Source organism: Ovis canadensis, chromosome X, assembly GCF_042477335.2.
Source record: "Ovis canadensis isolate MfBH-ARS-UI-01 breed Bighorn chromosome X, ARS-UI_OviCan_v2, whole genome shotgun sequence".
Taxonomy (NCBI): Eukaryota; Metazoa; Chordata; class Mammalia; order Artiodactyla; family Bovidae; genus Ovis; species Ovis canadensis.
The window spans coordinates 2,994,809-3,007,862 of NC_091727.1; the positions used below are offsets into that span (position 1 = coordinate 2,994,809).

The window sequence follows — 13,054 nt, forward strand, 5'->3', positions numbered from 1 at the left end:
CTGTACATCAACTGATACTTCAATTTCAAATAAAACATAAAGACTCCTCTGAGAAATGCCCTCATAACCGGTTCCTGGGACAGACGCCGCATATGAGTGCCCTTACCCCAGACAGGGGCTTCCCTCACGCCTCAGTCAGTAGATAATTTACCTGCAATACAAGAGACTACCTGCATACAGGTGACCCGGGTACAATCTCTGGTCAGGAGGATCCCTTGGAGAGAGAAATGGTAACTCAATCCAATCGCTTTGCATGGGAAATCCCATGGACAAGAGGAGCCTGGGGGGGCTACAGTCCATGGGGACACAATTGAGTGACTAAGCCACACCAGACAGTACCATCTTTATTTTTGAAAAATAAGCTTAAGCTGACTGCTTCAGTGCTAAAGGAATAACACAGAATTTGGGGTTATGTGTCTAGGACTGTGTGTCCCATTTTGGAATCTGAGGATACAATGAAGGGTTAATGTAACCACAATAGGGAAAGTGGAGATGTGCTGCTTGCAAACAAGATGTTCTGCCAAGGAGACGGACACAGCCTTGAGATTAATGCTCCCTTGCATACAAGGGGACATTCCCTTCTTGTGATAAGGGCTCTGGACAGACTCTGCAGTAGGCCGGAATTTCACTCCTTTTTGCTGTACGATAACATTTATGCACACGTGCTGTACTGAAAAGGGTCATACTGTCTGGAACTCTGCCCAGGGGGGCTATATAAAAGAAAACTGCAAGGCTGCTTGCTTGCTCAGTTATTATATTTCCTCTGGCCAGAGTGTCTGTGTCTTGTGAGTGTGTCTTCTTTTATGTCATTTCACTCATAATCTCCAACATAAAAAGTAATATAAATCTCACTGTGCTTGAAATACTTCCTATGTGCTGTGATTTCTCATCTAGTCTGAAGGCCAAATGTCCAAATTTACTTACGGCTTCTCTTAAAACTAATACATTTATAAAAACCACGGATTGTGGAAAAAGCTCAGCTGCCAACCAGGATATCAGAAGATAATATCTCTGCAACCAAGGTTTTCTCATTAACCGCTGTTTGATCATTACGTAATCTGCCAAGAGATGTATGCTATAAAAAGCGGAAACAATTCACAACCTCTCCAACAACTGAGAAACCCTCAGATTCTGTAGAGGAAGAATCACTAGAGTCACAGGATGAAGGCTGTGTTCCTGACTCTTCTCCTTGGTCTGGTTTGTGCTGCCCAGGAAGCTCCAGCTCAGCCAGAATCGTCAAAGGTACCCAAAATTCTGCTGATCTGAGAGAAGGTCTTGGTTCTGTGAGTGTGACAAGAGAGAGACAGTCTCGGTTACATGGATTACCGGCTTGTGTCTGTACGACACACGTACACATATCTACATGATCGTAACTCAACCCTCTCTCTTCCTGCTCATTGTATCTGGTTTTCATCTTATTTGTCTGTACGTAAGAAAAAAAAAAAAGCAAATATGCTATCATTTAGAGAGTCACAAACTGTCATGGTTTTTAATGGTGGTGTTTTAGCTATTTCAAGGAACTCTAAATTCTATTATTTCTGCTTGAATATGAATCATTATTGCATTTCACAATCATTATTGCCTTATTATTATTGCATTATTCGGCAAGGGGAGGTAGAACACTAGTCTGCTTAATAAGACTGACTTTACTTCTCTTCTGAGGGAAACACAGAAGCGAAGACTGTGCTGGGTATTGGTGAAAAACATGTACCCAGATTGACTGATGTTTGTGGAGACCTTCCTTGTTAGATTACCGCAAACTGGTACACCATTTACATGGCCGCGGATCACAAGGAGAAGATTGAGGAAGGAGGCCCCCTGCGGACATACTTCCGCCAATTTGAATGCATTGACAACTGTGAAAAAATGTCCATTACTTTTATTCTCACGTAAGCACAATCTGCCCCAACTGAACACAACTAGGTGGTTGAGTTCTATCATGGGGTTTTGGTCTCCAATGGGCAGTGAACGGTGGGGGTGATGCAAGTGAAGATGAGTGTGTGAATTCTGCTCATGGAAGGGTGACCTCCGGCGCTGGGGAACGGATAGTGATGAAGGAATCTCTTGTCTGTTGTTGTTTTGTTTTTTTTTTCAGGAATTACAATAGTTGCACCTTAATCACAGTAGTGGCACAGAGAGCAGAAGAAAATGTGTACCACGTAGATTGTGAGTAGGCGAGCTTTGTCAATGTGTGCCTCTCTGCAAGTATGTGAGTCACTCAGTCGTGTCCTGCTCTTTGTGACCCCTTGGCCTGAAGGGTGCCAAGCTTCCCTGTCCTTCACCACGTCCCAGAGTTTGCTCAGACTCATGTCCATTGAGTGATGCCATCCGACCATCTCGTCCTCTGTCACCCCCTTCTCCTGAAGCCCTCAAACTCTCCCTCATCAGGGCCTTTTCCAAAGAGTCACCTCCTCCCATCAGGTGGCCAAAGAGTTGGAGCTTCAACTTAAGAATCAGTCCTTCCAATGAATATTCAGGGTTGGTTTCCTAGAAGACTGACTACTTTGATATCCTTGCAATTGAGAAGTGGGTAGTCGTTTCCTTCTCCAGAGAATCCTGCCAACCCAAGAAGGGAAGCCAGGTCTCTTGCATTGCAGGCAGATTCTTTACTGTCTGAGCCACCAAGGAAGCCCAAAACCATGGGCCTTGGTGAGATCGATGGTTTTGGCTCCATCTAAGACAACTAGACGTCTGGACTGGTATACTATTTTCTCTATTCATTACAAAGGCCACCTTGGGAAAGACATTAAATATTCCAGACACCAGAAGACTAGGATAAGGCCCAATTTGGAAGGTGTCATTGATCACATCTGAGAAAAAGCCCCAGAACTTGGATTCCCCTTGTTCTTCAGACATCGGGAAGTGTATACAGCTACCTAAGATTGCAACAATCCATTAAAAAATTTTTTCTTTTTATTTGACATGCATGTGTCTGTGCTCAGACGCTCAGTCTTGACTGACTCTTAATGACCCCATGGACTATAGGCTACAGGTTCCTTTGTCCATGGGATATTCCAGGCAAGAATACCAGAGGGGGTTGCAATTTCCTCCTCCAGGGATATTCCTGACCTGGGGATCAAAGGGACATCTCAGGCATCTCTAGCACTAGCAGGCAGATTGCTTACAGCTGAGCCCCCTTGGAAACCACTTATTTAAGCTTACAAGATAAAAATTGTTTTAACTAAAGAAATTTTTTAAATATTAAAAGTTTTTTTTTACTAGCCTGATTAAGAAGTAGAACCTGCTTAAATTAAATGCCACGGAAAAAGTATGAGAATAAAGTAACAGAAAAATTTCAAAATAATTTTTATGATATAGAAAAAAAGGGGGGTTACCACAGATTTCTATCTGTGTGGTTTGCTATACTGGAAAGAATTCTCATATACCAATGCTGTAACAGTGAGTGACTAAATGTATACATATTTGATTTTCAAGGAGAAATGTGCAATGGAACATTCTACTTTGGTCTCCTGCATGTTTTTAAATTTCCAATGTCGACATGCAGTCACAGGAACTAAATGAGAATCATTTCAGAGAAAGTATCTCCAGCATTTGGCAATCGCCTCATTTCTAGCTCTTCTACCACCCCTAGGAAAAAAACTTTACTTTATCTATTAACTTTTACTTTAACATGATTTGCTTAAATTTCGAGAACACCTTTGTAATCAGGACTGTCCTTGTAAATTCGGTCACAAAATTCCTGAAAAGTTAATGGTCATCTTATGAGCTGGTATGAGATGGTTCAGCTCCACCACCTAATACAGTTGAAATAAGCAACTTCACTATCATTCATAGACTGTTCAGTCCAGAAGACCGGACGACTTTACTATGTTCAGAAGAGAGTCCTGTGGAGAAAGCTTTCCTATTTCACTAGCTGTTTTAACTGTTACTTACAACACACCCACCGTACATGTCAATGAGACAAAGGTCACCATGAAAGGCATGTGAAGAATAAGAGATGCCCAAATGAAAAGGAAAGGAGTTAATTGTATTGAGGTTTGAATTTATGTTTTTTCTGTCACAGACATGGGTAAAAATTCTGTGCAACTGATCCCTGCATCAGAAAGCATGTTGGTATTCTATGCTGAAAACTTTGATGGCGAGAAGACCACAAAAGTGACTTATGCCCTCGGTATGTACTGTAAAACTCATTCTATACAAACTGGTCATGTTCATATTATCAGGATTTTTGTATTGAGGACAGAAGCATTACAGACAGTATATTTTATTAAGCACACTGGGGCAGACATGTACTCACACAGGAGAACTCAGACCTCAGTGACATGAGTTAGGGTTGTGCCCAAAGGTTGTTATATAGGAAACTGAGCAAATGTACCCAGTGGTGATTCTATCATGTGGCTTTTAAAATAATTAGATACACTTATCCTGTAGGTGCAATGAAATATTCCAGGATGGTCCATGGGATTCTTGTCAAATATCACATATTTGAGTTGCCAGACTCTGAAACCAAATTGAACCAAGGTTTAAATTTGAGTTTAGCAGATTCACAGTTTCAGATCATGAGTGCATTCGTCTCCACCACAAATGCTTTATTCTTTGTCACGATCGTTAAAATAAATCCTGAAACCTGAACTCAATGCTCTCCAAATAACCACTCGATCATATTGAATCCTTCAGAGGCAATGTGGTCAGGCATGGGAATCACGTGCCATGCAGCCAACCCCACAGGGTCCCTGCCTGGCCCCTTTATCCTTTCTGATATTAAATCCACGTTGCGGCTGGGTAGGGGGAGTGTCTGGTCTCTGAGGATGACAAAGCCTGAGGTTTTCCCCTCATGTGTGATGAGATTAGTGCTTGGTGAATGTTCAAATCACTTCTCCCCCTTCATTTGAATACTGTTGTTCAGGCACTAACGTCTGCCTGGCTCTTTGTGACTTCATGGACTGCAGCACGCCAGGCTCCTCTGTCTTCCACTCTTTCCCAGAGTTTGTGCAAACGTATGTTCATTGAGTCAGTGCTGCTCTCTAGCCACTCCTTTGACTGGAGACCATGAAAATGCCAGGGAAGGAATTCTAGGATGCAGACAAAGTGGACAGGAAGGGTTGGAGTTAGGAGAAATTCTGAGTTTCAAACGCCACCATCACCTTCTCGGATGTCCCCCTAGAGTCAGGGCTGACTCGGGGCTGCTTAAGCTCACAGGTGAATGGTCTGTAGTTCTCTCAGTAGTTGTGAGAACTGGAATGTGAGAAAATGGAAACTATGTGGACTCTACCCCCGCCACAGACCCATCTGAAGACCTGTGTGCACACACGGGCACCTCTGTAGAAAATTCCCTGCGGAGCAGGGTTCAGGTGATGGGGGAGGGGAGTGGTCACGGTGAGACTTACTGGACACTACAGATACCAGCCAGGGACACTCTATAACCAATGAAGGATTCTAACGCACACCTATCTGCCCTGTTTGCTACGAAATCTAGGCAAAGGAGACAGTTTGAGTCAAGAAGATATTCAGAAGTATGAGGAAATAAACAATGAAAGGGGTATTCCAAATGAAAATACAGAAGATGGCTCCAACACAGGTAAAGGCCCTGAGGACAGCAGGTATCAGAAATGAAAACGCATCATGAAGATCAGTTCAGTTCAGTTCAGTCGCTCAGTTGTGTCCGACTCTTTGCAACCCCATGAATCACAGCACGCCAGGCCTCCCTGTCCATCACCAACTCCCAGAGTTCACTCAGACCCACGTCCATCGAGTTAGTGATGCCATCCAGCCATCTCATCCTCTGTTGTCCCTTTCTCCTCCTGCCCCCAATACCTCCCAGCATCAGAGTCTTTTCCAATGAGTCAACTCTTCTCAAGAGGTGGCCAAAGGACTGGAGTTTCAGCTTCAGCATCAGTCCTTCCAATAAACACCCAGGACTGAGCTCCTTTAGGATGGACTGGTTGGATCTCCTTGCAGTCCAAGGGACTCTCCAACACCATAGTTCAAAAGCATCAGTTCTTCGGCACTCAGCCTTCCTCACAGTCCAACTCTCACATCCATACATGACTACTGGAAAAACCATAGCCTTACCAATAGTCAATTTTTCCCTTATTCATTCTCTTTCACAGACAACTGTCCTAAATAAGAACTGAGAACACCTGTTGGGTGAGTAGCACATGATACCTAACAACACTGAGTCTTCTTTAGCATGTTAAGGCTTCCCCCCCCGCCACCCCTGCTCGGGGGCATACTGCTTTAAGAATGAGATATATACACAATTGGCTATAACTCAACCCTGAAATAATGCCATCTGCAGCAACATGGATGGGCCCAGAGATAATCAAAAAGTCACAAATAGAAAAGCACATATCATATGATATCCCTTACATGGGGAATGTAAAACACAACACAAATAAACTATTTGCAACATAGAAACAAACTCAAGGCCCAGAAAACAAAATATGGTTACCAAAGTGATAACTGGGGGAAGCGATGATTTGGGAGTTTGGGTTTAAGAGGCACATACTACTAAACACAAAATAAACAACTAGAATCTGCTGTGGAGCACAGATATCTGTACTCAATGACTTGTAACAACCTGTAAAGAGAATAATGTAAAAAGGTATATATTTACATACATATGTGTATAACTGAGGGCTTCCCTGGTAGCTCAGTATAAAGAAATCTGCCTGCTGATGCAGGAGACACGGGTCATGGAATAGTTAATGAGTAGCCACTCCAATATTCTTGTCTGCTGCTGCTACTTTTGCTAAGTTGCTTCAGTCGTGTCCTACTCTGTGTGACCCCAGAGATGGCAGCCCACCAGGCTCCTCCGTCCCTGGGATTCTCCAGGCAAGAACACTGGAGTGGGTTGCCATTTCCTTCTCCAATGCATGAAAGTGAAAAGTGAAAAGTGAAAGTGAAGTCGCTCAGTCGAGTCCGACTCAGCGACCCCATGGACTGCAGCCTACCAGGCTCCTCCGTCCATGGGATTTTCCAGGCAAGAGTACTGGAGTGGGGTGCCATCGCCTTCTCCAATAGCCTAGAAGATGCCAAAGACAGAGGAATCTGGCAACGTACCATAGGGACAAAAGAGTGGGATATGACTTGGCAACTAAATAAAAACAGCAAATGTATGCATAAAGCACTGTGCCGTGCACCGGAAACTAACACGATGTTGCACATCAACTAAATTTCAATAAAACTTTATTTAAAAAAAAAACGATCACAAAACTGTCCACCTTGCTAAGTGGCAAAGGCTAGGGCTCATACATGGGTTTGGACTTAAGCATCTAAATGCACACATTGGTCTAGACCCCACAGTGACATGTTTTGCAGACAAAGAAGATTGTGTGAAGCCCTGAGCTGTGAAACATGGTGAACTCTGGGGAACCACAGTGTGAATGAATGATCTTGCAGCCACATCTTTATGACTGTGAGGAAGATTTATAGATGTTAAGCAGCATAGGTGACCCAGGACATACTCCCCTACATCTCAGACATGTGCATATGTAACTTAATAACTCTCATCCTAAGACCTGATACTGGGTTGCTCACAGCTAATTTTAGTTCACTTCTGTCGCTCAGTCATGTCTGACTCTTTGGTACCCCATGGACTGCAGCACACCAGGCCTCCTTGTCCAAAACCAATTCCTTGAGCCTGCTCGAACTCATGGCCATGAAGTCGGTGATACCATTCAACCATCTCATCCTCTGTCATCCCCTTCTCCTCCCACCTTCAATCTTTCCCACAATCAGGGTCTTTTCAAATGAGTCAGTTCTTCGCATCAGGTGGCCAAAGTATTGGAGTTTCAGCTTCAGCATCAGTCCTTCCAATTCAGGACCTATTTCCTTTAGGATGGCCTGGTTGGATGTCCTTGCAGTCCAAGGAACTCTCAAGAGTCTTCTTCAACACCACAGTTCAAAATCATCAGTTCTTTGGTGCTCAACTTTCTTTACAGTCTAATCCTCACATCCATACATGACTACTGAAAAACAAACAAACAAACAAACAAAAAAAAAAACCCATAGCTTTACCAGATGGACACAGAGTAGCAATTCTATGCAAACCCCATGGGCAGTCACACAGAGGGACTTCTGTGCAATGGGTCTTGTAAGAGAATTTGTCACTACTTCCAGCAGTAACTGTTCTATCTCTCATTCTCTAACATCATGTTAATCGTAATCATCTCAACAACGTCTTCAATTTTTTCATGGTTAAAGAAGAAAATGATGTAAGGCTATGAGAAGCATCGCATCACTAATGTGTCCCATTCATCCATATGAAGATCACAGACCTTTTCCTTGAAATCATCCATTCTTCTCTCCCAGGAAATCATGATGCTGGACCCATGGCTTTCCTGCTGAAAATCTCCTCTGCCCTTGCTGATGTTACTGAATTTCTAAACTGTTCAATAAAATGATTAATACACATATGTGTCCATAAAGATGCCATATTTACAAATACAAAAAAAATGTGTAAATCCAACTATGTAGAAAATTGAGTACAGCATGTGGAAGGAGGTAACTCTGTTTAGGACACATGGTGTGAACACTGCAAGTGTTTTGGTGAGAAGAGAGAATAAACCACAGATACTAATTTTCTCTCAGCTTCCCTTATGGCTCAACTTGTACAGAATCCGCCTGCAATGCAGGAAACCTGGGTTAGATCCCTGGGCTGGGAAGAACACCAGAGAAGGCCATGTATTCTCCAATATTCTGGCCTGGAGAATTCTATGGACTGTATAGTCCATGGGGTCACAAAGGTCCACCATGACTGAGTGACTTTCCCTTTCAACAGTTTTATACAGTCATATGAGGTTTCCACCTGAGGTCATGTGAGCGATGAGGATGGTTAGTTAGTGAACTTCAAATAGAACCTGTGCTTTCTGAACTGGCATGGGAAAACAACTCAATTCTGTTTTTAAGCAGTGCTCACCTGCTGTGGGGTTGCCGGTAGTGGTAAGGATTTGGCAGAATGCAGGGTTACATGAGTTTCCCAGGTGGTTCACTGGTTTAGAATATGCTGACTGATTCAGGTCACACAAGACACATGAGACCCTTCCCTGGGTTGGGCAGATCCCCTGGCGAAGGGAATGGAAACCCACTCCAGCATTCTTGCCTGGAGACTCCCATGGACAGGGGAACCTGTCAGGCTATGGGGTCCATGGGGTCTCAAAGAGCCAGATACAATTTATTGATTGGACACATACACACATACACACACACACATACACACACACACACAACAAAAGTGAACAGTAACTACTCAAGAAAGAGCACTGAGGTTAGATACAAGGTACTAGGCATGTGGTGTCCTATTTGGGGTTGCTAGCATTCAGCTCTACTCCTGGGAACAGTGGCTTTGCTGCTGATGGCAGTGATGAGTTATCTGTAGCTGTTCAGTAACTCATCAGGGGTGTTTTAAAATAATAGTCATTCATTGGTGCCTAATGATAGGGAACAAAGGAGCCACATGGGAACACACAACGGTCACGCCACTGGACCAGACAAGAGATTCAGCCCATTTCAGTTCAGTTCAGTCGCTCAGTCGTATCCAGCTCTTTGCAGCCCCATAGACTGCAGCACACCAGGCCTCCCTGTCCATCACCAACTCCTGGAGATTGCTCAAACTCATGTCTGTTGAGTCGGTGATGCCATCCAACCATCTTATCCAATCTTTGCCAACATCAGGGTCTTTTCCAATAAGTCAGTTCTTTCCATTAGGTGGCCAAAGTATTGGAGTTTCAGCTTTAGCATCAATCCTTCCAAGGAATATTCAGGGTTTATTTCCCTTAGGATTGACCAGGTTGCTCTCCTTGCAGTCCAAGAGACTCTCAAGAGTTTTCTCCAACACTACAGTTCAAAAGCATCAATTCTCTGGCACTCAGCTTTCTTTAGCATTGACTGAAAAATGGCTCAGAGGGTAAAGCGTCTGCCCACGAGGTGGAAGACCTGGGTTCAGTCCCTGAGACCTGGGTTCGATCCCTTGGTCAGGAAGATCCCCTGGAGAAGGCAATGGCACCGCACTCCAGTACTCTTGCTTGGAAAATCCCATGGACGGAGAAGCCTGTAGGCTATAGTTGATGGGCTTGCAAAGAGTCGGACGACTGAGTGACTTCACTTTCACTTTCAGCTTTATAGTCCAACTCTCATATCCTTACATGACTACTGGAACACAATAGCTTTGACTATATGGACCTTTATTGGCAAGGTACTGTCTCTGCTTTATAATATGCTGTCTAGTTTTGTAAGGAAGACTTAACATGACAGCAAGAGTTAAACCAGACCAAAAAGTAAAACCAAAAAACTGAGCAAAGGTACTTCCCTAGGGGCCCAGAGGTTGGGAATCACTTTCTCTATAGCCTGTGAGACTCAATAACCACCACAATGAGTAGGCCTCAAATCACAGCAGAGAAACGCAGAGAATACAACAAATACCCAGGGTGTGTTTTAAAATTAAACATATACTGAGCAGCAGCTTCAGTGGCTGCACACTGCATCGAACTAAGACTCTATACATTTATTACCAGTGACTCAGTAAATTAAAAAAAAAAAAAAAAACAACAGTGTGCTCAGCCCTACATTCGAAACAATAATGGAAACAACTGTCCCAGAGAGATTTAAAAAAATGAGAATTCACATCTGTTACTCTGTACTGCTGTGCTGATATAAAACGGGGCTTCCAAGGTGACTCAGTGGTAAAGAACCCACCTGGCAATGCAGGAGATGTGGGTTTGATCCCTGGGTCAGGAAGATCCCCTGGAGGAGGAAATGATAGCCCACTCCAGCATTCTTGCCTGGAGAATCCCATGGACAGAGGAGCCTGGTGGGCTACAGTCTATGGCCTGGAAAAGGCTCAGAACACGCCTGAGGGACTCAAAAACAATCATCAGTTTCAGGGTCATTTTCTTTCCCTTGTCCCATGAGGCAAGTTCTCAGAACTATGACAACTTAGGTCGTGACTCAGAGAAGCCAATGGCAGCCCACTCCAGTACTCTTGCTTGGAAAATCCCATGGACGGAGGAGCCTGGTGGGCTGCCGTCCATGGGGTCGCCAAGAGTCGGACACGACTGAGCGACTTCACTTTCAATTTTCACGTTCATGCATTGGAGAAGGAAATGGCAACCCACTCCTTTGTTCTTGACTGGAGAATCTCAGGGACGGTGGAGCCTGGTGGGCTGCCGTCTATGGGGTCACACAGAGTCGGACACGACTGAAGCGACTTAGCAGCAGCAGCAGCAGGTCATGACTACAGTCTGGTTATCCTGTAGTTACCTTGTCCACTTGGTGGTGGTTTTAGTGTCTGTAAGACAGCTCCCAGGACGTGGCTCAGAATACTGTCTACAACCTTTGAGGACAAACTAAAGGCCTTGAATTTGTTTACTCACTAAACTATTAGTGTTTAGTACGGGTGGTTGTTTTTTCTTTGCTTCTGTGTTTCTCCCTTCTCTGATTAAACTGATTCTCTGGCTCAAGTGTTTCCCCAGATAAAAGACAGGTGGAGGACATGGGGGAAAGGGCCATGGGGTCCTGCTCAGTTTCACTAAGATCCATCGGAAGTGGATTCTGTGCAGGAAGGGTTGCCATGCACTGAGAAGAGAACGCAGGTAGTTCAGGTCATATTCAGAGCTTGGATAGTCATGACCAGGCCAATCCTAAGATATTTGTAGAGAAGTCTAGAATAATAAAGGCAAAGTAAAAAACAAAACAAAACAAAAAAAAAAACAAGAAAAAAAGAAAAGAATACATGTAGTCCTGTCTTCCTTCACAAACACAAAAGACAATCTGCCTTCTGCTTCATTCAGGTGCATAGTTCATTCATGCTTAATGCAGTTCACTGCATGGCTGGGCTGAAGTCTGCTATTTCTCCAGTCTCTAAGTGCCTGTTGGTATTTTTGTTCTGTGCTGTGGGCTTCACTTCACTGCAGACATCTACCTGACGTCTCTCAGCTGATTCTATATTAATTATATAACTTATATAGATACTCCATATATAACATGTGTTAGTCACTCAATCGTGTCTGACTCTTTGCCACCCCATGGACCCACGAGGCTCCTCTGTCCATGGAGTTCTCCAGGCAGGAATACTGCAGTGGGTTGCTATTTCCTTCTCCCCATATACAGTAAACCATATCTATAATGAGTTATACCTATCATAAATTATATCTATAATAAATTATATGTGTTATATGCTAATTAATTATATGAAAGCATCAAATACTTTTCATGGTTTGAAACTGCCGGTATATGTCTTGGAGGAACAAACTCTCTAATAAACTCATTTTATTTTACAGGCCTGTAATGCCTAGAACTACAATGGTGAAAATAGTGTGTGTGTGTGTGTCTGTGTGTGTTTTTGTGTGTGTCTGTATGTGTCTGTGTATGTGCATGTGTTTGAGTGTATGGGTGTTAGTTTGTGTCTGAGTGTGTCTCTGTGTTTGTGTGTCTGTGTTTCTGTGTATCTGTGTGTCTGTATGTCTCTTTGTGTGTATCTGTGTGTGTGTCTGTCTGTCTGTGTTTGTGTCTGTGTGTGTCTGTGTGTGTTTATGTGTTTGTGTGTCTGTATTTCTGTGCGTCCATGTGTGTGTGTCTGTGTGTGTGCGTGTGTGTTTGTTTCTGTGTGCCCATGTTTGTGTCTGTGTGTCTCTTTGTGTGTGTGTGTTTATGTGTTTGTGTGTCTGTGTTTCTGTGTGTCCGTGTGTGTGTGTCTCTTTGTGTGTGTGTATGTGTTTGTGTGTCTATGTTTCTGTGTGTCCGTGTTTGTGTGTGTGTCTCTTTGTGTGTGTGTGTTTATGTGTTTGTGTGTCTGTGTTTCTGTGTGTCCATGTGTGTGTGTGTCTCTTTGTGTGTGTGTATGTGTTTGTGTGTCTATGTTTCTGTGTGTGTGTGTGTGTGTGTGTGTGTGCATGCCATTTTTCTTTGTTCTGGACTGAAATCCATGGGGACAACTCTGTAGCTGATGAGAATAGAAAGCTCCAAGATTGCACACAGACACCACACGTGCTACACTTTACAGATGTTTCTCAAATACCTGATGAGTGAAGGGGTGACTCTTCTCGAACACAGAAGGATTCAGAGTTTCCATGACTCTCTCATAAGGCCAGCAGAA

The 13,054-nt window shown here is 43.6% G+C and overlaps 1 protein-coding gene across 1 annotated transcript; it reads left to right on the forward strand.

Annotated features, from left to right (window-relative positions):
* The first annotated feature begins 1,317 nt into the window (after positions 1-1,317).
* LOC138930123 (allergen Bos d 2-like) lies at positions 1,318-5,574 on the forward strand. Its single transcript, XM_070289689.1, has 5 exons — positions 1,318-1,338; positions 1,750-1,889; positions 2,096-2,166; positions 4,025-4,132; positions 5,438-5,574. Exons 1-5 carry the CDS (start codon positions 1,318-1,320, stop codon positions 5,572-5,574), a joined length of 477 nt encoding a protein of 158 aa, XP_070145790.1.
* The last annotated feature ends 7,480 nt before the right edge of the window (positions 5,575-13,054 follow it).

What these genes read in the sequence shown, in the direction of transcription:
- LOC138930123 (XM_070289689.1), top strand. Translation starts at nt 1,318, where the DNA reads ATGGATTACCGGCTTGTGTCT. An exon ending in AAATGTGTACCACGTAGATT is followed by an intron (nt 2,167 to 4,024) that starts GTGAGTAGGCGA and finishes TTTCTGTCACAG; the next exon opens with ACATGGGTAAAAATTCTGTG. An exon ending in AAAAGTGACTTATGCCCTCG is followed by an intron (nt 4,133 to 5,437) that starts GTATGTACTGTA and finishes TACGAAATCTAG; the next exon opens with GCAAAGGAGACAGTTTGAGT.